Source organism: Taurulus bubalis, assembly GCF_910589615.1.
Source record: "Taurulus bubalis genome assembly, chromosome: 16".
NCBI lineage: Eukaryota > Metazoa > Chordata > Actinopteri > Perciformes > Cottidae > Taurulus > Taurulus bubalis.
Window position 1 is genome coordinate 8,291,064 of NC_136604.1, and position 25,706 is coordinate 8,316,769.

Here is a 25,706-nt window from a genome sequence, read left to right on the forward strand (position 1 = left end):
ATGGATCCAAAAAATCAGGTGGGGACTGCAACTCCACCCCCTCCTCTCTCAGGTGTCCCTTCAGGGGAACGAGAAAAGGAGGTAGGGGGTGGAAAGAAAGAAGAAGAAGAGGATGAGGAGAAGAAGAGAGACAGAGAGGAGGAAGCAGCTGCCACTGTATCTGCTGGTGCAGGAGGGGCAGGAGCAAGTGGGCCAGGAGGTGACCAGTCCCATTTCTCCATCAAAGAGAGCAGCCTTTCCGAGGGCAATGTCAAACTTAAGATTGGCCTTCAAGCAAAACGCATGAAGAAGCCCCCTAAGATCTTGGAGAATTACGTGTGCCGACCAGCCTTCAGGGCCACTGTGAGGCATACGGGGCGAGGAGGAGGTGGTGCTCGTGGAAACCGTGCGGGGGCTACAGGTGATGGGGCAGGTATTCAGAGCCAGAGTCCACATGGCAGGGAAAAAGATAAGAAAGAGAAATCCAGTGTCAACAGGCCAGCCTCATCATCTTCATCAACCCCCTCTGCTAAAGCTCCTACGCCTCCTCCTCCTGCTCCTCCTCCTCCCACCAGCACTAACACCCTGTCACCCACCCAAGTGAATGGGAGCACTCCAGCAAAAAGGGTAAGAAGGGAGAACAGTCAATTTATGTATTTTGATTCAACAATAGATTAACTCTCTGCCAAAAGTAAATATTCAGTATTGACAGCCAGCATGTTCACTGCATTATATTTATTCTATGTACATACTTGTTTACATTTACCGTACTTTCTTAAATGCTATTAGTCAGTCGTCAGTAAGGCAGTGTTCCGCAAAAAGGTTACTGCTGTAATGACCACTTTATTGCACAGATAAAAAGTGGAGCATAAATTGTTCTTTAGTTCTCTTTGTTTCCACTGTTGGCCTGTCCCTATTCTTCATGCACCGCCCCCTCCAATCTCCCTTCGTCTGTGTCATCTATCTTCTGTCTCTGTACGGCCACGTCCTCTCCACCCCCTCCACCGCATGACCCTGTCTCTAGCTCTCCCTTTCTGTCCCCAATCTGACCCTGATAAGTGTTATTGAGCTGAGTCTAACTTTACCCTCGGGCATGCCCGTCAAGGAGCAGACAGAAAATCTTATCAATGAATTGCATTTTGTAAAGGAGTACAGCAACCTATTTCTGATTGATAGTTTGTATTTCTAGCTGGGGCCGTCTCTGGTGAAATGTGTTAGATTCAGTAGCACCATAGCTGCTCTAAATTTTGCCACATTTCTTTCAAATTTGTCATAAGATACCATTGTATGACTTTAGTTCAAACTTGTTCAAGCATGGATAGAAAAAACTTGGAGCATACATATATTCATACATACATTTAATATAGACATTTGACAGTCTTTTAATGTAATAAATAAAGTATTACTCATAACTAGGGCTGCAACAACAAATCGATAAAATCGATAAAAATCGATTATCAAAAGTGTTGGCAACGAATTTCATTATCGATTCGTTGTGTCGCGCGATTATTACGTCGGGCAATAAGTCGCGGAGAAGAAAAAAAAGAGCGGAGCAGAGCAACTGGCCGGCCAGCGTTTCTGAGATTGGAGTGAGACACGAAAAAAGCTGAGGTTGTGATGTTCTCAAAAATAGAAGATCTTTGACAAGTCGAGTCTTGGCCAATCAGCGTCTTCATGTTCCTCAAACTTGTTTTTAATGTAAGCTAATCAGTTTGCTATCGCGTTAGCTAACGTGTTTGGTTGTGTATTGTCGTTAAAGTTATGTTATGTTCCGTTACAGTTCAGTCTTGCTTGTAAAAAAACGTAACGTGATGAAACATGCCGTCACTCCCCGGTCTGGTTCAGTTCACGCTGTCACTCGTTAACGTTAAACCGGCACACCGGCGGATCTGGCTGCAGGTTTTTTTTTTTTTTTTACTCAAAGTAGAATGAAGCAAATCACGTCGTTGGGCTTAGCCAACAACGTGACGTCGCGGTCATAAGAGACCCAGAATGAAAGAGTTTAAGGAAGAGGACGCTCTATATGGAGCAGTACAGCTTCTCTCTGTCCCAGTATTTCATACATATTGATAAAGCAGGGTATGTAAATGCAGCCTCTGGAGGGATCAATTACAGTAAAAAGGGCTCACATTTGGCAGATGTAAAGTATAGATGTGTATGTTTTTAGTGTTAGTCCATTTTATTGTTTTAATTAACAGCTCAGGGATGTTCAAGGAGCAACCTGTTGGTGCACTTTCTGAAGATGTTTTGCACTGTCACTTCTGTTTTTGAATAAAGGGTTGGAAATGAACGTTTTTTTGCTAAAAAATTTTTTTTATCCGATTAATTGAAAAAATAATCAATCGATTATTAAAATAATCGTTAGTTGCAGCCCTAATCATAAACCGTCATAATTTACTTGCCATCCCGTTCTTTGTTTTCCAGGGTTCACCAAAGATGGATTGCAAGTCTGATACAAAGCCAGACACGAAAGCAGCCACCACCACATCTGAGAGACCCCTCAACCTTCACCGCCCTCCACCAGACAGCAAAACGCATCCATCTGGGAAGAAAACACCAACTCTACAACCCAACCCCAGGACATCTTCACTTTCACCACCACTACCTGCATCAAAGGAACCCAGCTTTGAAGTTGTTAAACCTCCTCAATACACCTACAGCACTGATAGTCAGAGAGACAAGGACAAAAATGTTCAAAATTGGGTAGCACCCAAAATCACTGAGAAATTAGCTCAACTCATTGCGACTTGCCCACCATCAAAGACCCCTAAACCAGCCAAACATGCAAAGATTGACCCTGCTCCTCTCCCAAATTCAGGCTTTATGGCCCCCACAGCCAAGCAACGAGACAGAGCTATGGCCAATAGGAACACATATTCAAGAATGGTTCACCTTTCTCCACCACCTCCTGTATCACGACCGCCTGGTCGGCCCTATGGTTCTAGGAACAAAGACAGTGTTATAGAAAATTCACCTTCCCTGACACCACTGGGGCAGGAGGACATGGAAGGGGATGAGAAAGCTAGTAGCGGCAGCGATAACGGCATCGGCAACAGCAATAACTGCCTGTCAGCCATGTCAAAGGACTGCAGCAACGAAAACGGTAGCATGTCTAAGCCTCAGTCACGCCCAGGTCACTGTCTACCACACCACACATCTTTGCCATCTTGTCCCATTTCATCCTCTTCCACCAACTCAGCTGAGCAGAGGACAATGAGTGCAGTGACTCACCTGGGCTCGCCTGCTTCCTCACAAGGACACCATGCACGAGAGAGTCCGGTCTTGGCAGAGGAAAGCATTGCAAATAAGAGGGAGCAAGATATTGACAACCCTAGAGACTTAACCAAGTGCCCTCCTCAGACAGGAACAGGAAAACTAGAAGGGAAAGACAAGGGGGCTAATAATCAGTCACTGCGAGTTGAGAGGGTGAAGAGCTCTAGTCCAAATAAGCGCAGTCCCAATTGGGATAGTAGCCGATCCGGTCGGACTAGCAGTCCCGCTGAGCCTGTAAGACAAAGGGCCTCTCCTTCACCGGAGCCAGATGATGACGAAGGTCCACTAACACCTCTGAGGGATGATTCTCCTGATTCATCCATAGACTCTCCAGCAGAGCAGGACAGCAAACCTCTTAAAAAACGCAGGGGAAGGAAACCCCGCTGGGGCCGTGTTATGAACAAGGCGCAGGGTCAAAGAGTAGGCCTGGACAGTCCCTTCGACCAGAGCAAAACCACCTTGCCTTTATCGTCAAGCTTGGAAACCCTGTCGCCACCAGTTAAGAGACCTGTGGGCAGGCCTCCAAACCCAAATAAGGTCAAACCAAATCGTGTGTCACAAAGTCCAGTGTCACAGCTCTTCCCACACCAGCCTAAGAAAAGGGGAAGGCCGAAGTCTATAATGCCAAGGCTTGACGCTCCGGCCCGTGGTTGCCTTCCTAACAAGCTGGCTCCCTCTAAGGTCTTTTCATCTTTATTGAAGTCTAAAGAAGAGCAGGACCCCCCTGTTCTTCACCCTGAGGTGGACCTGAATCCCCCTAAACCTATGCCTAGAAAACGTGGACGCCCCAAGCGCCTTCCTCCTACCTTACCCCAAGAGGGTCAGCCTCCCACGTTGGATCCAGAGGCAGGGGACATGGGAGACAAACGATTTCGCAGCAAAGGAAATGGGCAGCTCATCATGAAAACTATTATAGGCAAGATCAATAAGATGAAAAGTATGAAACGGAAGCGTATTCTCAGTCAAATCTTGTTGGGCCCAAGACCAGAAGACACCCCTAAATGCACCACCAGTGGGGTGGTTGGCAATGTGGAAGTTGCAACCCAATCATTGTCGTCCCTGGCTGCTTCTTTTGGGGGGAAACTAGGGCCACAAATTAATGTCAGTAAAAAAGGCACAATATACATGGGTAAGAGACGAGGGCGCAAACCAAAATCAGCATCTAATTCAACGGCTACAACCCCACCACCAGAACCTTTCCTATCTCCAAACACCACTTCCCCTCACCATCACCACCAATCACAGTCTCACCAACAGCACCAGCTCTCCTCGTCAGAGGTCTTTCCCTCCCCCTCCCTCTCACAGTCTAGCGGAGGCCACAGCCCCATCAGTGATGCCAGCTTTGTGGAGCCAGGCTCAGTGCACTTTGCAGGTCACTCTCACTATTCTAACTCCCATCATAGCCACAACACGTTCTCTTTCCCTCCCCCAACCTTTTCCGCCCCTAATCCTCGCAACCCTGGGTCATCATCTATGGCCACAGCAACTTCCCAGAAAAAGTCATCTTACCGTGGATACCAACACCATCACCATTACAGGCAGCACTACCATTATCACAAGCTTTCACCTTCTAGGCCGCTTCATCCCACCTCCCCTGCCCCCCTCAGTGAGCTAAAAGAAGCCACTCCGTCACCCGTCAGTGAGTCACACAGTGAGGAGACCGTGCCCAGTGACAGTGGTATAGGAACAGACAATAACAGTACCTCTGACCGTGGTGAGAAAGCTGGGGGTGGCTTGGGTGGAATTGGGATGCCAACTGGGATAAGCAGTGGATTATTAATGCCTGGGGTCATTGGTTCAGCTATGGGTCCAGGGGTGGGCCTTAATTCCAGAGGCAGGCGGCGTCACTCCGCTGTGCTTATGGAACACCCTTCACCCTCCCCATCACCCCAAGGGGCGAGGTCGTCACCAGATCCCAGGAGACCTCACCCAGCAGCTCCAGCCTCCTCCTTAATAGGACATAAGGACAAACATAAGCACAAGTGCAAACGCCGCACTCATGGGTGCCCTGGCTATGACAAGCTAAAGAGACAGAAAAGAAAACGCAAGAAGAAGTACTTGCAGCTGCGCTCCCGGCGGCATGACCCAGACTTTCTTGCTGAGCTAGAAGAGATTGTTGTGGGACTCAGTGAAATACGGATAGCACACCGTACCACTGGGCATCGGCTCGGCAGTGGAGTAGGCATCGCAGCAGGAACAAGTAGAGCACCAGGAGTGGGGAGCAGAGCCAGTGGTGGCATAGGAAGCACAGGTGGCCCTCCTCCACATCATTATGTTCACAGGGATCTCCTGCCTACAATCTTCAGGGTAAACTTCGGCAGCTTCTACTCCCATCCTGCATATTCCTGTGACCCATTGCACTATGTTCGTAAACCAGACATGAAGAAGAAACGGGGACGGCCTCCCAAACTGAGGGAGTCCATGTCTGAGGTTCCTTTTCTACCTGGGCTTGGATTTCCACTCTCCAGTGGAGGCTTCTACCACCCCTCCTACAGCGTTCCTTACTCTGGGCCCTTGGGTTTGGGCTATTACAGAGGCTATCCCCCAGCTAGCGCTCTGTATCCGCACCCACACCACCAGTCACCCCTCACAGCCCCATCCCACCACTCTCACCACTCACCGTCTTTCCCCCCTCCTCCCCCCTCATCTTACATGCATCATCACCACCCTTCACATCTCTTGCTGAACCCCTCTAAATTTCACAAGAAAAAACATAAGCTTCTCAGGCCGGATTACCTTGGAGGAGGAAGGTCCCCTGTCCTGTATCCCCCCATGTCCTCTGAGCTCTCCTTCAACTGGCACCACAAACACAAACACAGACACAAACACCGAGAGCGCTGTGCTGAGGAGGAAAGAGAGGAAGCGGCAAGAGGAGGTTCAGCGAGCAGGACCAGTGCAGGGGTTTCTGAGAGTGGAACATCAGGGAAAGGGGAGCGAGTTGGCAGTTTAGGAATGGCAGAGTCTTTACAACGAAGCCGCTTTGGACGAGATACTGCCAGCACCAGTGCCAGCAAGCAAATTGCTTCTGCCAACTCTCCTTCTTCTTCCTCATCCTCATCTGCAGAAAGGTACAAGCGCAAAGAGAGCTCCATGTCCTGTCTAGGCCCCTCACGGCTTGCACTGGGCAGCAGCTCGAAAGGCCACCACCCAGTTGAGTCTTGGTTCAGAATGGGCAACTCAAAGGCAAGCTACTCTAAGCTTTCACGGAGTCATGTGGCACCTGGGCAGGGTCCCTTCACAGACGGACGGGCTGAAGACCCAGCAGGCTGCTCAGACAGCGAGGATGAGGAGCCTCTCAGTCCCACGGAGGATGTGGAGCTTGGAATCCATGATTCTCCAAACCTTACAAATCTGTTTGCCTCTGCTCTCACCCGCACTACGCTGAAAGGGGGCAGGAACAGAAAGACTGAGGTAGTCACAGAGACCTCCACCTTCTCCCGCATTGACCGGCCAATGAGGAAGGACCGCTCGACATCAGCAGAAAGAAGAGAGTTAGGTAAGTCTCATTTTATTGAGTTCATTTTTAAAGGCATTTGTATGAATGGGCTGATATTGAAACTGATATTGGGGACAAAAGCAAATCCATAGTTCATTTTTAATAAATAAAAGACTGTATCGTGACCAGTAAAAAATAGCAGCAGGGAGCTATTTGCATTCAGTAGGTCTTATACATTCAAGTCACTGCATTCAATCCCATCATTGTTATAGCCCTACACGCCTTTGAGTTTGACGAGCTATTCAGCACAGAAAATCTTTTGACCCAAATAAAATGTGACATTGTTAAAGGTTATTGGAGTCAATTGTGCACCAAATTCATTTTCCAAAAATAGTTCTGTGAATGCAGTTGTATCAAGAATACACAGCTATAGTGAAACTAGCACAGCGTGCAATCCATTAGATCCAGCACTGGTTCCACAACTTTGTATTTGGTCAATCACCATTTCAGACATTGCCATATGGCACAGCAAGTATGCTCTCAAAGCTTGCTTCAGCTCTGCTCAGTGAAGCCTGTGTATTTCCTGAAAATGACTTGTAGTGCTAAGAAGTTGTTTGGTGCTTACAACTGAAACCATCCTTACCTCAGTCATGGTTAGACCAAACACAAGAAAATGATCTGTTCTGTCTCCATATCTCTCACAGCTGTCTCCCTTCTGTACAAAGAAAACACTAAGTGGAAATTGGCCACTTATATTTTAGTGGAAAAAACAACAACCTTGAAAGACACTGACTTTGCCTGTGCTTACACTGTCTGACATTTGGTAGCTCTTACTCGTGGTTATGGACTCAACAAAAAAAAAGCATGCATTGTGGACTTAAACGGGCTACTCTGAGTGTGGATAGCTGCAGTTGACCACAGTTGATATAGCATTCTTGCAAGAGCAAAAGGGGTGGAGTGTTTTGTTAACATGCTATATTTAGTAGACATTTCCCTCAAAAGCCCACAATGTGAGGCCTAGTCCTATATCCTTCAGTGCACCCAGTACCTGAGCTGAGCTAATGTTGCTGATGTAAGACACAGAGCCGCAGCAAATGGCCTTCATCAGTGTGACTCTGAATGTCCCCTGACAAAGACTGGTGTGTTTATGTGGGTTTATGTGTGAGCACCAGTCTAGTGGGTGTTTGTGTTTATGTGCATGTTAACTAGTGAGATGTGAAGCTGTAAAGTCCCAGTTGAGGCAGACTGGTGCAGTTCAAACCACAGCAGGGTAATCCTGGATTAGAGCTCAGGACTCGGGGTCACCCAGCGGTCGCAGACTCTTGAGGTAGAGGAGGGTGGGGAACAGGCTGGCACACAAGAAAAGTGGAGAATGATGGTCGTAGATATGCATAGTGATTGAAGGTTTGAGAATGAAGCTGTAAAAAAAATATAGATTTGTTTCTGTCAACCAGTGTTAACTGAGCCATATCCACCATGCATAATAACCCATCATGATGACATGCCAAGCTGTTCACACAACGCAGGAGAATGGGGCAGTGGTCATGCAATGTTTAAAACTGTTGTCCTCTCTGATAAGCTTTTTAATCAGTCATCCAACTTTTACCCTATCTTACCCGGGGACTTGGGTCCTGATCTCACTGTCTAGTCTTTGAGGGTCACTGGACATTAAACAAACCTCTTTCACTGATCCTGAACTCATGAGTATAGATGTATTAATCAAAATATATATTATTTGTAAGGATTCAGTCTGTTACAGTTGCTTTTTTTAAACTTTTCCACCATAGACTTGTTTGTAATATTTAATTACTTGAATTTGTGGCATTTCCGTTGAATCTTATTCCATTAAAAATGAAACATTTACATGGAAATTTTTTTTAATGAACGCCAAAAACGGGTGAATTGATGAAGACTGGAGTCGAAAAATAACACTTCTTTCTTTGCCAACTGACAGAGGGGCAATGGGATAATGATGTAGAAAGTGAGGTCATACATTTTGGAGTAGAGGTGCACCTGCTGATTCCGATTTTTGTTGACTAGGAATCTTTTGTTCCTTAAAACTATAATTGACAGCAAGGCTAGCTTTTTTTCATCACTGTTGCGAACCAGTCTGAAAAAAATCCCGAATTCAGTGTAAACCATCTGGTTTCAATCGGCCGTTGATTGATGTGTTCATCTTTATTTTGCAGTTGTGTTTAAGAGTGATATAAATGAGGAAACAGGAAAGATTTGAAGAATGTGAGAATGGAAAGGGATGTAAAGCAGCAAGAGGAGAGAGAAAATCGAGAGCTGCCATGAAATAGTGAATAGATGAAGAAAACTACCATTGAATTTGTGTTCCAAAAATCTGCTTGGTAGTGTTAAAATGATCTTTGATGGCGTGTTAGCCAATTACTTGTATTTAAAGGTGTGAAACCCTTTCAAACAATCTCACCTCGGCTCCAAAATGTTGTAAAAGTTGTAATTAATAAACATCCGCGATAGACTACTTCATTGTCATTCAGTTTAGGAACAGCCTTAGGACAGTATAACAGCGTTTGTTGACTGTCTCACCTTTCCTAATGCAACTTACAAATGCTAAGAATTTCTAGGAATATGTGCTTTGATACTTAGTACTACATATGCAGTATTAATTTTCTCTTGTTCTTTGACTAGGGTCTTCATCAGGTATCCAGACGAGAGGCGTTGCTCTCTCGCCCCCTGAAGGGCCCGAAGGATCCATGCAGCACCACCGGCAGCAGCATCATCACCAACCCTCACTGTTTCACTCCCACAGCTCCGCTTCCTCCTCCTGCCTCTCCCCCTCCCAGGACTGTTGCCTAGATGATTCCCTGCCCCACCACTCCCATCGGGCACAGCCATCCAAACACAGCCTGCACCACGTCAACAAAATCCTGCGTGCCAAGAAGCTTCAGAGACAGGCGCGTACAGGAAACAACGTAGTGAAGAAGAGGGGCCCCGGCCGTCCCAGGAAACACCCGTTACCCTCACCACCCCCATCTCCACCACCAGTGGTTGAGTTTAATCCGACCTGGCACAGGGACAGGGGGACAGAACGGCCAGCAGGAGGCCGGGGTTGGGAGGCGGACACTGTTACAGATGCTATTGAGGCAGTAGTCCAGGGCCAGCGTCGAAAAATTCAGAAGAAAAAGCGCTGGGAGGGGGATGAGGAGGAGGAGGAGGAGGAGGATGAGGAGGAGGAGGAGGAAGAAGAAGAGGAAGAAGAAGAGGAGGACGGGGAGGTAGAAATAACTGAGGAGCGATTGCCAGACAGTGAGGAGAACCTGGCCAACCTGGTACCAAGGTCCAAAGCTGGGACAGGAAGAAGCTGGCTTACTCAGGACGAGCTTCAGCACTTTCGTGGGTAAGCAACATTTCATCACACTGTTGCACATTAACCGTTAAACTTCCTTTATACAGCCTCAGCTGTGGGTGATTGACACAGATTTATCCTGAGTATTCATGTTAGGATTCAAAGCTGGTATTTAAAGAAACTTTATTTAATCCAGTCCTCACTAGAAACAAAGTCATGGTTCTATTTTTAGCTCAATGGAAAGCAAGCCAGATGGCCACTGCTCCCCGGACCGCCCAGCCACCGTCTCCCAGGAACAAGCTCCGCCCATACCCATAACTACCCAACGTGAGAAGAGAGCGGCCAGGCCTCCAAAGAAGAAGTTTCAGAAGGCGGGACTTTACTCAGATGTGTATAAGACCGAAGAGTGAGTTGCAAATAAATGTCAAACTACATCTCCTGATATTGAAGCTTATTTGAGATCAATGCGCCATATCCACGTTTTCTGAAGTGTTTGTAAACTGCCATTACATTTCCCCGTTTCTGTACTACACCCTGTAGCCCCCGGAGTCAGCTTCTGCAGCTAAAGAAAGAGAAGCTTGAATACACACCTGGGGAACATGAGTTTGGATTGTTTCCAGCTCCCATACATGTTGGTGAGTCTCAAATGGAATCACTTTCTTCTTTTTTTTTAATGCACCCCTATTTTAAAAAAAAACAAAAAAAACATTTTATGTAATTGCAACCAAATTTACTGACCACTCATTTAAAACAAATCTAAGTTATTCATGTTTGCTATTAAAGGTTTGATCACATCAGTCGTAGCTTCTATATGCTGAGGTAATACATTGGCCTTTCTAAATTCAGTCTACTATTACAGTCCATGTTCTTCATTTGAAGGGTCTCAGGGGTTACTCATCTCCAGATAACTTGGTAAACCGGTTCTAGTAGTAGGACCCTTCCCCTTTCAGAAACCACAGGCTTGTATATCCATCTATGGTAGATGACAAACACAATGTGTTTCATCAAGAGGTCAAACTTGTAATTTCCATGGTATGTGAATATACATGTGTTTTATGGTCAAATATGGCTTCCCTCTTCTCATATGTTTCAGTTTCTCCTTCTAAATTTCCCCTGCTTTGTTTTTTCAGGGAAGTACCTGAGACAGAAGCGCATTGATTTCCAGTTGCCTTACGACATATTATGGCTGTGGAAACATGATCAGGTGATTAATCGTGTTGAGCACTAAGTGGTTTTTAGGGTTTTCCCATGCTCACAGGGAATTATTATTGACAGGTAGTTCTGTTTTTGTGTTTCAGCTTTACAAGAGGCCGGATGTCCCACTTTATAAAAAGATCAGATCAAGTGAGTATCCGGCTTTGTTCCAGTGATTCAGCCAGAGTGCAATTGGCATTTCTGTGATTTACTACATTGGTCGTGGTTGGAATTGAATTAAAAATGCTTGATGTTCCCACTGCTAGTCACACTTCATGAGTGTCAATAAATGTAAAACTGTAATCCCCGGTTGTGTTACAGATGTCTACGTGGATGTGAAGCCTCTCTCTGGTTATGAAACAACTACATGCAGCTGTAAACCGCACGATGACTCGACTGAAAAAGCCTGCCTGGATGAATGTCTGAACAGGTAAAGATAAATCTCAGCATGCGATTGTGACTTTTGGAAGGTTTCCCATTGGAAATCTGGTTATATTACAAAAATCAGCAGTTGGTCTTGTTTGTTTACGACCGTTGTTGTAAAGAAGTTTGCCAAGTAATGAAACAACAGCCAATAGAGGGTAAACATGGGCTAAAGAGTCATTCACACATGTTTTACATTGCCTACAGGATGAGTTTTGCAGAGTGCTCTCAGAGTACCTGTCCAGCAGGCGATCAGTGTGACAACCAGCACATCCAGAGACACGACTGGGTTCAGTGTCTGGAGCGATTCCGCGCTGAGGGGAAGGGCTGGGGCATCCGCACCAAGGAGACACTTAGCTCTGGGCAGTTTATCATCGAGTACCTGGGAGAGGTGGTTAGCGAACAGGAGTTCAGGTGAGACAGTCAGATCACTTATTAAGCAAGAAATTCTTGTGGTGTGTGGATTTCAGAAGATCTTTAATATTCTGCGCCTGCAGTTCTGATTGTTACGCTTCCTCAGTTCAGCACATAATTTATCTTGACACGGAAATTAATGAAAAGCTCTCTTTTAATCTTCCACTCCCTCTCTTCTACCATACTTCAGGAGCCGTATGATGGAGCAGTACTTCGCCCACAGTGGCCAATACTGTCTGAACCTGGATAGCGGCATGGTGATCGACAGCTACAGAATGGGCAATGAGGCACGCTTCATTAACCACAGCTGTGAACCCAACTGTGAAATGCAGAAGTGGTGAGTGTCATGACAGCTTTAAACCAGTTCCCTCCTGATGTTCTTGTGGTGATTTTGGGTTCCCACCAAAGCACAGATTTGGCTAAGCGCTTTCAAGCACAAGCATGAACATTTGCAACAAGTTGGTAAAGACAGATAATTGAACCAGACCTGTCATTAACTTTATTTAACATTAGTTTAACTGATGACAAAGAAGACGTTCTGCATGAAACCCAAACATATGGCTTATTCTAAATATACTTATATCTAAAATGCTACAGGGAGCCTTTAAGGACTGTCCGGTACATCAACAGGCTGGATTGTTGCGAGAGGAGACGGGGAGAAGCTGATTGCAAAATGTTCCAGCTTGATAATTCAGTATTTTGTTTTCTCAATGCTTTCGTCACTTACGGTTAACAAACTGGAAAATACCAGCCTATTACCTTAATAGTTTCAGTTAATTGCTTTCGGTTTGTGTTCCTGGTGATTTGAATGAGCTGTGTAATTTCTTTCTCACCCTGTGAGAGGCACACTGAGTATAGTGAACGTAACCGAAGGGAGAGAAAGATATTCATTTGTATTGAAATAATCATTTTGGTAAGATTCGATCTTTCCAAACAGACGAGGCCAGTCTGGTCACTAAAAGTCCAGCTCATTCTTGATTTCTCACTCATGTTTTCAGATAATAGGGGTTTCATTATGAGTAACCACGCATTCTAATTAATCTTGTCGCTATTAAATGCTGTTTGGGCACTTTAGTGCATGTATATGTGTGTTTTTGTGGTCTTAGATTCCCTCAATGTGGCAGAAATTCTTTGTTATATTTTAAAGTTTTTTTGACGGTTCATGGATTTATTACAGTTAAACCACTTCAGTGTAGCCACAGTGTACGTTTGGCAATATTGGACAGCCCTTGTTTGGGTGTCTTGTCTTACACAAGCTCTAAAAGGAACACGTGTAGCAGGTGCACTGCATTGTAAATGAGAAAGCTCTGCCTTGCAACCCTAACCTTATTCATGTGGCGGTAATCTGATGAGATCATCTCAGTCAGTCTCTGCCAGTGTTCAAAGACCTAAATGGCTTAATGTTCTTGCACCACGCCAAAACAATTCACTGGTTTCCTGAGGGATTGCTCTCACAGCATGGCTCAATCCACTGCTACTGGAGACCTGGCTAAGCAGGCCTCTGAGTGCAGGACTTCTGTGTGTGTGAGACCTACCTGGATTTTTCTTTAAAATGTGTTTTGCATGTGTCGGTACAGTTTAGAAGGTTTGATTGTGGACATTTAATGACCTCCAGAGGGTCCACCATCAAACTCTACCCTTTGCCCTCCGGCATAGACACGCTCATAATCTAGGACACTGGTCGGTTTATGTGTGACTGCTTGTGTGTATAATTTAGAGTGGCTGGGCTGAAATAAAAGACTCCACAAGGATGGAGGATTTTCAGCACAAAGCCTGACGAGTCATCCATCTTGTCACAGAAGAGAGATTACATGGAGCCGGGCCTTAGATACAGCTGTACTGCCTGAAGACAATGCGCTGAACCAGCTTTTTACCCCTATAGAAGGAATACATTATCAAGCGGTTGGCAAAGAATAGTGTGTTTTATTCTTAGAAGAATGGTGAAAAGCTGGAGCACAGCTTTGGTTTGGAGAAGAGGAAACTAGGGAGAACAAACGTGTTGAGTGGTTGCCTAATCGAGCAAATGAAAACCGGACCAGTCCTCTTCTCTTTTTTTCATGGATTTTAAAATGCCTTCATTCAACTGTCATTCTAACAGGGCTAGTTTTAAGATAGTTTTAAGTCGATATAGAAACATAACTTAAAACTTCACCAAAGGGGTAAAGGTAAAGGCTTGACCTAAAAACAATATGATCTCCCATTACATTGGTTCGGAGGTGAATTTATAATGTTCTTTAATGTAATACCATTAAAATGACCATTTGTCTATCAATTACTTACCCCGTGCTACCTTTTTATTTATGAAGAAAACAGTTTTTCTATGATCTTGAACATTTATGAGTAAAATACTACTCTAAACAAACGCCGTAAGATCCAGCAACTTCCTGATCGGTCCAAACACTCCCACGCCTTGTGCACGAAATGATCTTTTCCTAATATCCTTTAACTTCCCCATCCTTTAAACTTCCATTTGGCATATTTACAGTTGTTAATTTGAATCCTGTTTAGTTTCTCTCATGCTTTATAATTAACGATAAAAAGTCATCACGTGAATGCTGCACCCACTCACTTAAGCGCTCTGTGACTTCTCTCTCTTAGGTCGGTGAATGGGGTGTACAGAATAGGTCTCTTTGCTCTCAAGGACATCACCAGCGGCATTGAACTCACTTATGACTACAACTTCCATTCCTTCAATACAGAAGAACAGGTGAATCACCAGTGACCATATTTTTACCTCCTCGCGGAACAACACTTTGTATATTTCATGCTTAGAGTTATCATCGCGGCTTCTTTTATGTAGCTCAGCCCTTTTCTCACCTATTACAAATTAATGCTTTCTTTTCTTTTACTTTACAGCAAGCGTGTATGTGTGGCTCAGAGAGCTGCCGGGGCATCATCGGAGGGAAGAGCCAGCGTATTAACGGCCTGCCTCCGAAGACCGGAGGGACTCGGCGGATGGGTCGACTCAAGGAGAAGAGGAAGTCCAAACACCAGCTCAAGAAACGAGTGAGTGATCAATGTACTTAAATAAATTGTCTGTTCACCCTTACTTAAGATCTATAATACTAGAGCAAACAACCCTTGACATTTTCATTTCTTAAGAATTATAATTAGTCCTTAATGGTTTCTTTCTTACCTTCCCGAATAGATACGATCATAAGGGTTTGCTTAAGACTTTCTTTGATTGCAAACTACTTTATGTTGTTATAAAACTATAGCTATTGCCTTGCTGTAAATAGTTTGGCAGTATTTTATTAAATATCAGGTGCAGTGTCTATATAGGTCATGTGTCTCAGAGGTACTCTTGAGTGGGCCACAAAGTGTCTAAGAAAATAACTCGGTAGTCTTTTGAATTAGGCTGACTCGTATGGCCCCACATTTACAGTATACCATGGTATACTTCCAACATGCTTTCTGCAGTATACATCATGGTTTTAAGTATGAATCTTTAGAAGAAGTGTAAAATTCGGATTGAACTAGTCGAAGGGGTGTTTCCCATTAATATTGGTGCTTTAATTCAACTGTCTCTATCTTCAGGAGGAAGAGTCGAGTGACAGCAACAAGTTTTACCCTCATCTCATGAAGCCCATGTCCAACAGAGAGAGGTGAACGCAGGCACACACACACATAAATGTATAAGAGAAATGGAACTAAACATTTCCAAATTCTGACACATGCCTTTCTATTTTGTTGCTAACTTTTGTGTCAAACTTCTTGACAAAGGGGTTCAAAAATGCCCATTGACGGTAGATAGCTTACACATTTCTTCAATTTCAATGCAAAATATAACTTAGAAAATATATTACTATAAACTAACATTTGGTGCAAGTCAATTAAATCCAATTTAATGTGATTTTTGCTCTCCATGTCTGTACTTCCTTAACAGAATGGTGTAGAGGTATTAAGATTTCAAGTAAGTGGTGTGAATTGATGTTAGCACTCACAAACACATGCCATCCTCACACTTTTGTCCCCTCTCCCTCACTCATCAGGAACTTTGTGCTGAAGCACAGAGTGTTTCTCCTGAGGAACTGGGAGAAGATGAGGGAGAAACAGGAGCTGCTGAAGAGAGAGGGTGAGCGAGAGAGGGACCCCGGTAGCCTGTCTCTGTACACGCGCTGGGGAGGAGTGATCCGTGACGATGGCAACATCAAGTCAGGTGAGTGTACAGGCTTAGAGGTGTGACGACAATGTGACAGCAATTCGAGAAATTTGAGAACACGTTCTATTTTAACAGTTGTAGTGCTTCAGGATAAACATGTTGACTAAGGCAAAACTGGAGTGTACTATTTATTTTTCTAATTTTCTGAGGTGAAATTGTGTAAAAACTGCATCCATAATGCTCGTGCCTTGTTTCCAGACGTTTTCCTGACGCAGTTCTCGGCACTGCAGACGTCGCGGTCGGTGCGCACGCGGAGACTCGCTGCCGCTGAGGAAAACACAGAAGTCACACGCACTGCTCGCCTTGCACACATCTTTAAGGAGATTTCTGACATGATCACCAGCTACAAGGGTTAGTGTCTATAGTGTCGCTATATATACTGTGTGTGTGTGTGTGTGTGTGTGTGTGTGTGTGTGTGTGTGTGTGTGTGTGTGTGTGTGTGTGTGTGTGTGTGTGCGCCAGTAGAGCTCTTATTATTGTACTGTTCTATCAAATATCCTCATTAGTATGACCTCTGGCTTTATCGGAGGTCTGATCAGTCCTCTAAACACATCTGTCAGCGACTCTAATGTCCACTGAATGATAAGGCCCTATGATTAAAACATGATGACAGGAGTGTTATTCTTCTGTCTTCCCTCAGATTCAGCCGGTCAGACACTTGCTGCGCCGCTGGTGAACCTCCCATCCAGGAAGAGGTAGGAGTGTGTAAAAGTGCAAACCTGCATTTCGGCTGGTTCATTCATAATGTTTTACTGTTTTCCAGACAGCAGTGTTATTGTTTTATCTGGTCTACGATCAGTGTACGGCACCCAGACTGTTTTATCTCGTGCCATACATTTCAGCCGTGACAGCTTGTGCTGTGATTCTTGTCCAGTATTGATGGTAATCACTTTGTGTCAAAACAATAACAGCGTAGTATTTGTTTTTGGCTACATGGTGCAAACACTGTCATGGTCGGCCAGCACTGGGTCATACTTATAGCCTCTATAGACTCACTGATTTATAAGCACTAAATGTTTTCAAACCAGATATGCAGCGACTAATCCATCTGTTTTTGTGTATCGTTAGGAACAGCCAGTACTACGAGAAGGTGTCTGACCCTCTGGACCTGAGCACCATCGAGAAGCAAATCCTCACGGGCCACTACAAGACTGTAGAGGCGTTTGACACAGACATGCTCAAAGTGTTCCGAAATGCTGAGGTAGGCCGGCGTCCCATCGGTTGCTAACGTTACTATTTGTGTCTTTTTCCTACATCATTTCGCAGCAATTGTGGGTGAAGAACTAAGTATTTGAAAAGAGACTTTAGAAGTTAGTAGGGATGAAAGTACCAGTGTACCAATAGTACTTCAACAGTAACCGTCATGTGAATGGAAGCTGCATGTGTCCCAATCGCTAGCTAATCCCAACAGCACTGCACAGCGTTTACAGCGGACAACGTCGTCCCTCGGCGTTTGGTGGAACTGCTTTGTCTCAGAAGTGCACCTCAGGTTCCCCCAATATTAAATCAGTTAGCTCGGTCAGCATCGGGAAAGCTCCACGACCCTGAATGAAGCCTTGAAAGCATTGCCTTGATAGTTCCTGAACCACCAGAAAGTACTATCCCTAGACCAGAGGCTTACTTTACAGTTGGAACTATCTTACAATAATTAAATGTAGTCCCTGGTTCCTCCGGCCAAAGCTCAGGTTTAGATCTGGGTTTAGAGTCCTGCAAGATGATGTTGATCTCTTTGGAAAGTGTCTCCAGATAAAAGGCTCTAAAGGATAAACCCAATGCCAACAGAGTCATCATTTGTAAATTATCTATCAAACTCAATGCTTAATGAATGTAATAGATCTTCTCCGCCTGTCAGATTTATGTCAACAATCATTAGAAAGATCAGTGTGATAATTGCATGAAGGCAGCTGAAGCATCCAGTCTTCATCATTTAATAACACTAATCACAAGAACACTCAAGTCTCGCGTTTAATCCCAGAATCTAAAAGCCCAATCAATATCAAAAAGCCTCATCAAAATGATCATTCAAGCTGTTACTGTGCCCCTCTAATACATTTTTCCTCCCACTCACTCAGTTCATTTATTTTTTTCCTGTCTTGAGCACAAACACATCCCAAATGGGGGAGAACTTCTTGACTGCTGATCCTCTGCTTTTATGTTACAGGCCCTTTTTGATTTACATCTGTATAGCTTAAAAGTTTAAACAAGTGCCACTTGAAACCTCTCAAAGGAGCTTCCTCTTCAAGTTATAGAAGTCTGAAGTAGATGTCTAAATTAGAGTCAGCCTTTGGTTCCAAGACCCTGTTTGCCTGATTGAAAATAGCATGAGGGGAATGTGGCATATTGTTAAATTGAGAACTGTGAAATGTTGGCAGCTGCAGAGACCGTTTTGAGTGCATCTTTCTGTGCATTCTTCTTTTTTATAGAGGATTTCTCTTCATGCAGTTTTGAGGCCTTTTGTCTTTGTGTTGTGCGTTAGAACACACCAATCAACAAGGAATATTTCCTGTAAATTCATTGTTTTTGAAACAATAATAGAAAATTTGTCTTTGTTTTCCCACCAGAAATATTACGGCAGGAAGTCAACGGTTGGCAGGGACGTTTGTCGCCTGCGTAAAGCCTACTACAGCGCACGTCATGAAGCTGCTGTCCAGATTGATGAGATTGTGGGCGAGACAGCCAGCGAGGCCGACAGCTCGGATTCGCTGGAGCGTGACCATGGCCACCACGGAGGTGGAGGTCCAGGGCCGCACGACAAAGACGACGACATCATCCGTTGCATCTGTGGAATGTACAAGGATGAAGGCCTTATGATCCAGTGTGAAAAGTGCATGGTGAGATGTGAATCACGTATGATTTGGGTGACAAATCTACATTTATAGTAGCAGAGAAAGAAAGATGGATTTCCCTTCATCTCTTTTTGTCTCGCTGGCTAATTGGTTACACCTGTTTTGGGGAGTGTATTCTCTAGAGGAATGTGCATTCAGTCCCGTGTATATTTTCTGTTATTTCTACAAAACAAGGAGGCTGACAAAGATTCATTGTTGAGACTACCACATGTGTGAATCAAGAAGATTGTTACAGATGTGTTTGTTAGTAGTGCCGGTTCAGAACATAACTGTTATTATTGTAAGAGTGAGTCACTGTCTATCAGCTCGGGAGTTATTGATTCAACTGTCCATTTTTTGCTTTCCCCTGATTCAACAATTGATTTGTTGCTCTAGGTGTGGCAGCATTTTGACTGCATGCGGCTAGAGACCGAGGTGGAGCACTACCTGTGTGAGCAGTGTGACCCTCGGCCTGTAGAAAGGGTACGTCTATCTCCTTGAAACACCCATGAATGCTGAACTTCAGTCTCTGCCTGGGTCGTATTACCATCTGATATTACTCATGTGTGTTGTTGTTGTGGTTACAGGAAGTTCCTATGATACCTCAGCCTAGCTACGCCCAGGCTGGCTCCGTCTACTACATCTGCCTCCTTCGAGATGATCTGTTGCTACATCAAGGTATAGAAACCAGCAGTTAGGAGCTTACAAATGCTTGGAATGATCCAGTTCCTGTACATGTACAGCCCTCTGACAATTTTGTTTTACACTACAAAGATTTAACTTCTCATTTTGGTGATGCACACATTTTTACTCCAAGACTGTCCTCTTCTCTAGACTCACATGTCTGGATGCTGCTAAGAACTGCAGTCATTTAATGTCATTTAATTATAGCTACAGTCTTTCACAGTCTAACTCCGTCCTCTTTTAGACTCACATGTCTGAATGCTGCTAAGGAGTTACAGTCATTTACTTATAGTTTAGTCCTTCATAGTCTTAATAGTTCCTAATTTATGTTGTCTATATGTTGTTTTATTTTTTTATTTTATTTTTTTAACTTTTAAACATTTTTTGCACTTTATTATTATTATTATTATTATTATTATTACTATTGCACAATTGTCTATATGTTGGACAGAAGAGAAACATACTTTCAATCTTCTGCATGTTTGCACATTGCACAAAATTGACAATAAAACTGATTTTGACTTTTTGACATCACTGATCTGGTTATAGGTGCTACAGAGCACCAAACTGTACAGATCAGAGCTGCTGGGATACGGCCTGGTGTTTAAGGTGCCCTGTGAGTTTTTGTAAACAAACAAAAGTGCAGACTACATTTAGTGTTTCTCAACAAACTTTATTATATAATATTATTATATATTTGAAATAGTGTGAAACCATTGACAGGACTGTATTGCAACACCCATGTGAAGCAATACACATACTTGCGCCAAAGCAAGCAGGGACCCACTGATGAAAAAACTGCTTCTTGGTCTTACTAGAGGTTAGAAGTTCTGCCGGGAAGTTTTAAGCTGCTCTTTAATTTTTTTTTGTGTAAAGACAGGTCTTGTTGTAGCACAGGGTTGACGTGAATTTATGCAACGTTTCCTATGCAACCTTTTGACCTATAAACGTTTCGACCTGCCTAAATGTTACTGCACCGAGATGTTACACTCAACCTGCCAGTTAACTTTTGTATCAAGGAGACACTTTCTTGTAAAAATGTCATCATTGCAGATAAGAAACCTGTCTGTCTCTTGTGTGCAGGTGACTGTGTGTATCTGATGAGAGACAGCAGACGCACACCTGAAGGACAGCCTGTCAGACAGTCTTACCGCCTCTTGTCTCACGTCAACCGAGACAAACTTGACATCTTCCGAATTGAGAAACTCTGGAAGAATGAAAAGTAAGTTAATCAGATGGAGTATTTTGATCAACTGGCATGATGTACTGTAGATACCTGCCAGTGAGAATAGATTATTGTTGTGCTCATCAAGTTGCATTACAGTGTTTAACTTCCTGGCCTGTTCTGTATCCACTCAAACTCTAAAGGGGTGAGAGATTTGCCTTTGGCCACCACTACTTCCGTCCCCACGAGACGCATCATTCTCCATCACGGCGATTTTACCAGAACGAGTTATTCCGCATGCCGCTTTACGAGATCATCCCCCTGGAGGCAGTGGTGGCAACCTGCTGTGTCCTCGATCTCTACACATACTGCAAAGGTGAGGAGAAACACACACATGCAAACTCAGACATGAGCCATCTGAAGGAGTGTTTTTTTCCCCTATTGAACTGAAATTTAATTCTTTCTGAAGTTTCTTTGTTGTGCGAGTAAAGCTCAGTCATTTGTATACAATGTACTTGTAATATATGTCAATATGTTTATGAAGCAGGACATTGCTGTTAAAGGGATAGTTGGGGGGGTTTGAAGTGAGGTTGTGTTAGGTACTTATTCATCTACAGAAGATGGAGGTCTACACGTCCCCCGTTTGGAGATACAGGCATGAGAATCAGCATGGGATTAAAGCAATGTACTAAAAACAAAATAATATTAAAAAAATAAACAGTATAGTTCCCGGGGAACTTCTTTTGGCTTTGACGCGTAATTTTGAATCCCATTGCTTTTCTTGGCAAGACCCGTCGTGGTGTGTTTGGTCTGCAATCCCCAGGGGTAAAAAAACAAACACAAAACATGCTGTTGGTAATACACTTTTTATGGATAAGCACCTCATACAACCCCACTTTCATAAAGCCCAACTATCACTTTTACAATTAGAGCTTAGCTACAGCTTAGACAGTGGTGTAGTGGAGGTTACACGCAGGTATATAGGGTGTACCCAGCTTTTGGCCATGAAGCCATTGGAATATATCGGAGAGTGCTCCTTTGTAACCTACCTGTCTACCAGGGAGTGCACCCACCTCATCGACAACAAGATATGCTCGAACTAAAACATACCAGAACAACTATACACTTTTCTTTACATTTTTTAATGACATAAATTACAGCAGTTCCCGGCTAATACAAAATGTGTTCCTTCCTTCAGGACGGCCAAAGAGTGTAAAAGAGCAGGACGTGTACATCTGTGATTACCGCTTGGACAAGTCTGCTCACCTGTTCTATAAGATCCATCGTAACCGCTTCCCAGTCTGCACCAAGCCATATGCCTTCAACCACTTCCCCAAGCGGCTTGCGCCCAAAAGAGACTTCTCGGTGAGTGTGATGGGGGTCGAGGCAGGGTGGGGCTGCTGCACTGGGATCTGTTACTGATTTATAAACACTGAAAGATATTTTAAGAGTGGTTAGGTAATATGACAGCCCAGGCATATTTCGCTTCGGCTCCTCAGAAACAGACGACAGAACCTGCAACTGCTTTTTGTTTCTGATTCAAACCACATTGTTTGCAGTGAGCCACATTCAAGTATCTGTGGAATGTTTTGTGAATTATTTTTATGTTGACAACTAGTTATGCACAATGTAAATTGTAATGCTAAGAGACTTGAGGGGAGTTCTTGTTGGGTTCTGTTTTGATTAGTTTGTTTTTGCTTTTATGGAGGACCAGGTGGATAAGTTTCACGCCATTAAATTAGTTCAGGGCTGTGTCAGGTAAATCTCTCAGAAAACGTAACTTAGAGGTCTCTCCAAAACTTATGTTGCACTGATTTTATTGTCCATTTGCAAACCCTAACTATCAGAAAGTAAAGTCAGCTAAATTAGATTTTAAAAATACTGTTTGACCCGGTTCTGATTGTGAAATCTTTGCAGCCTCACTACGTTCCTGACAACTACAAGAGGAACGGAGGTCGTTCTGCCTGGAAGAGTGAACAACCCAAAGGAAGTGCAGGCTGCGAGGACGACGGCTCTTCCTGCGACCGGGGCGACGACTTTCCGCCTGAAGCCGAAGACGGGAGAGGGGAAGAGGACGACATGGACATGAATCCAGACGAACCTGAACTTCTTTCAGCCAAGCCTAGGAGACCGGAACAGGAAGGGGAGGGAGACGAGGATGAAGACGAGAAGGAGGAAGAAGAGGAAGGGCAGGAGTCTGAGGAGCGCAAAGAGCTGGAGGACAACTCCGCGGAGAGGATGGGAGAGATGCTCGAACTCCCGTTGTCGTCTGGCTCCTCGCCGCTACACCACCCAGTGCTGGGCAGGAGGGAGGCCCAGCGGGACCGGCTCAACAAAATTCTGCTGGATCTGCTGCACAGAACTCCCAACAAGAATGGTGAGGGACCGGGAACAAAGCAGGGGGGTAGGTCATCAGATAATTTAGGGTTTCTAAGTTTCAGATCACTTGCATCATTTAAACATGTTAGATAACACATTGTTCACACGGTTTCTAAATGGTTAAATTCAAAGTTTGGGCATAAAACTGTATTGGAGGGAGAGGGCGATGGAGGAGTAACATCTGCAGCTTTTGATTTAGCTGTTTTTCATATTTATGTTAAACTCTTTTTGGCAATCATCTAACAGATGGCAATCTCTGTTATCGGATCTGATGCTTTGTCCAAGTCCCTTCCTCCCATGCAGTGTGTCAGTCTGTTCTGTCATTGCTTCAATCTGCTGGCGGTATTACAAAAAAGTATCTAAATCTAGACTTAACACTGACATTGAGTAGCTAATCTTGCGAGTGAGAGTCTGGTAATGTGCTATATTTCTCTCAAAGACCAAAAACTAACAATGAATTGATCCTGCTAACAAATGCCGTTGGTGAAGCCAAAGCCTGATACAACTTATTTCTCTGTGTCATAGAACTCTTTTTAGTGATAATACAAAATAAACTATGTTTATGAGACTTGTATCTTTAGGGTGAACCCATCTTTATGTCAAATCTGTAGACAATGGGACAACATTTTTGTCTCAAGTTGTGAATCAGACTGTAAACAACGAGCAGGGCATGGATAAGGAAGTCTCGGTCCAGATATCTGCCGGCTACACCGGAGCCTCCGAAATATAGCCCTTTGACCCAAGAGGCGTATTCGTCGTCCGGACGACAGCCGATGGGTTCTGAGACTGGAGTACGACAGATGAGGCAGGGCGCTCAAAGTATTGAAAGACTAACACATTAATGCAGCTGCCTGAAGCACAGATGTAGCGTTTGCTGACAAAGAAACAGATTAATTAAAAATAATTGTATTTGTGGATTACTCACCTGTCGGGTGGTTTTTAGATAGACTCCTAACTCTGACTTTTTGAGCACTTTGAAGCTTGATACATCAGTAACAGAAGAGACACCTTTGCCTGCCTTTACCTTTGATTACTTTGATTCAAATACGTGTGTGCCGGCTGTTTCTAAGCTCTTATCCCCCCCTGTGTTCTTCCAACAGCCATAGATGTCTCTTATCTCCTGGAGGAGGGCGCAGGCCGCCGGCTACGAAGACGGACGCTCGGATTCGGTGATTTCGTGTGCAGAAAATAACTTTGCTTCGTGCCTGTCAAGCACACTGCCTTTCCTGTTTGTGAGCAAGGGGCAGAACACGGAGAGACGGCAAGCAGGGAAATGCTGCATTGTTGGTTGTCCGATCATTAAGGACCACAATGCGTCCCTCGGGGCCTCTTCCAGGTTACCTCCTCCAAGACTGGTCATCTCAACTCTGAGAGGGTGGAGGGGGTTTGGAATCGCTGACTCCGTTGTAATTTCAGCTTTTCAGGAGTTCCTTAAGGAGCGTGAAGAGAGAGCTGACCCAGACTTCTTGCTGAAAGTATGATGCAAAACCTTTTTTTTGTTATTTTAATTTTTTAATGAACATAGGAGAAATAACCCATGCACTTAAATGCATTGAATATTACAGACACGGGCTGATGAATTCCCCTATCAAGCATCAGAAACGAAACAAGTGGTACTGAATAGGGACGGATAGATGGGGATGTTAATGCTGGAGATTTGTTCCCCCTAGTGGGACCTAGCTGCAATGACAAAATATAACGGATGAGAGAAGATCAGCGCCGGGACACATGGGGGAGAATGGCATCGGGGAAATGTAAGTTGAGCAGTGTGTGCTCAGATGCTGCTCATGAGAGAGAGAACGAGGGTGGTGAACTGCACTTTTGGTACCATGGATATTGTGAAGCTCTGTGTAATGTATCTATAACGAAAACACTAGCACTCTCCCAGTATTAGATGATGCAGTCAGAAAAGAAGAAAAAAAGGAGAAAAAAAAGCGAGTTAAAAAGTCTATTATCTTTTTCCTGTTATACAGTAGTAACTCATTTAGGAACAGAAGAAGCCGAGGGGTGCGTTTTTGTTTTTTGAGTAAAGGGAGGGAAGATTGAGTGTGTGCTTTTGTCAAAGTGTCTTGTTGAGGTTTTAATTTCAATCTTTAATTTTCTTGCGAGGCAGTCAGCTTCGCCCGTCTTAACATGATTCACCAGCTTAACTAAATCAGGCGTTTCGGGGAGACACCGGCTTCAACTGTAACGCCTTACACAGCCGTGCTCTCCGACTGCCTTGTGTGCGAGTGTGTGTGTGCGTACACACTTGGTGTGTGTCTGTACTCTGCCAGATTTCTTGAAGATATACCTTTCTTAAAAAAAAAATGGAGAAAAAAAAATTAAGGGCTCGATGGCAATTAACAGTTTTAAGAAAACTATGGAAAACAATACTTAACATAAAATGTATCGTGATGGTCATATTTTCTTATATTCTGTGAGACGGGTGGGGCGGTGTATATTGGGAGGGCAAGGGG

General features: G+C 44.2%; 1 protein-coding gene across 1 annotated transcript; it reads left to right on the forward strand.

Moving 5' to 3' along the window:
• ash1l (ash1 (absent, small, or homeotic)-like) lies at positions 1–25,360 on the forward strand (the record flags this gene model as incomplete). The annotated part of the gene is made up of 25 exons (XM_079232132.1): positions 1–606; positions 2,404–6,748; positions 9,344–10,052; positions 10,234–10,407; positions 10,542–10,636; positions 11,132–11,205; positions 11,300–11,345; positions 11,517–11,625; positions 11,826–12,032; positions 12,223–12,369; positions 14,631–14,739; positions 14,889–15,038; positions 15,570–15,637; positions 16,025–16,191; positions 16,393–16,545; positions 16,835–16,889; positions 17,263–17,395; positions 18,756–19,025; positions 19,416–19,502; positions 19,607–19,697; positions 20,787–20,925; positions 21,072–21,244; positions 22,067–22,233; positions 22,786–23,245; positions 24,348–25,360. 25 exons carry the CDS (start codon positions 1–3, stop codon positions 24,437–24,439), a joined length of 8,826 nt encoding a protein of 2,941 aa, XP_079088258.1. The 3' UTR covers positions 24,440–25,360.
• Between the last annotated feature and the right edge of the window lie 346 nt (positions 25,361–25,706).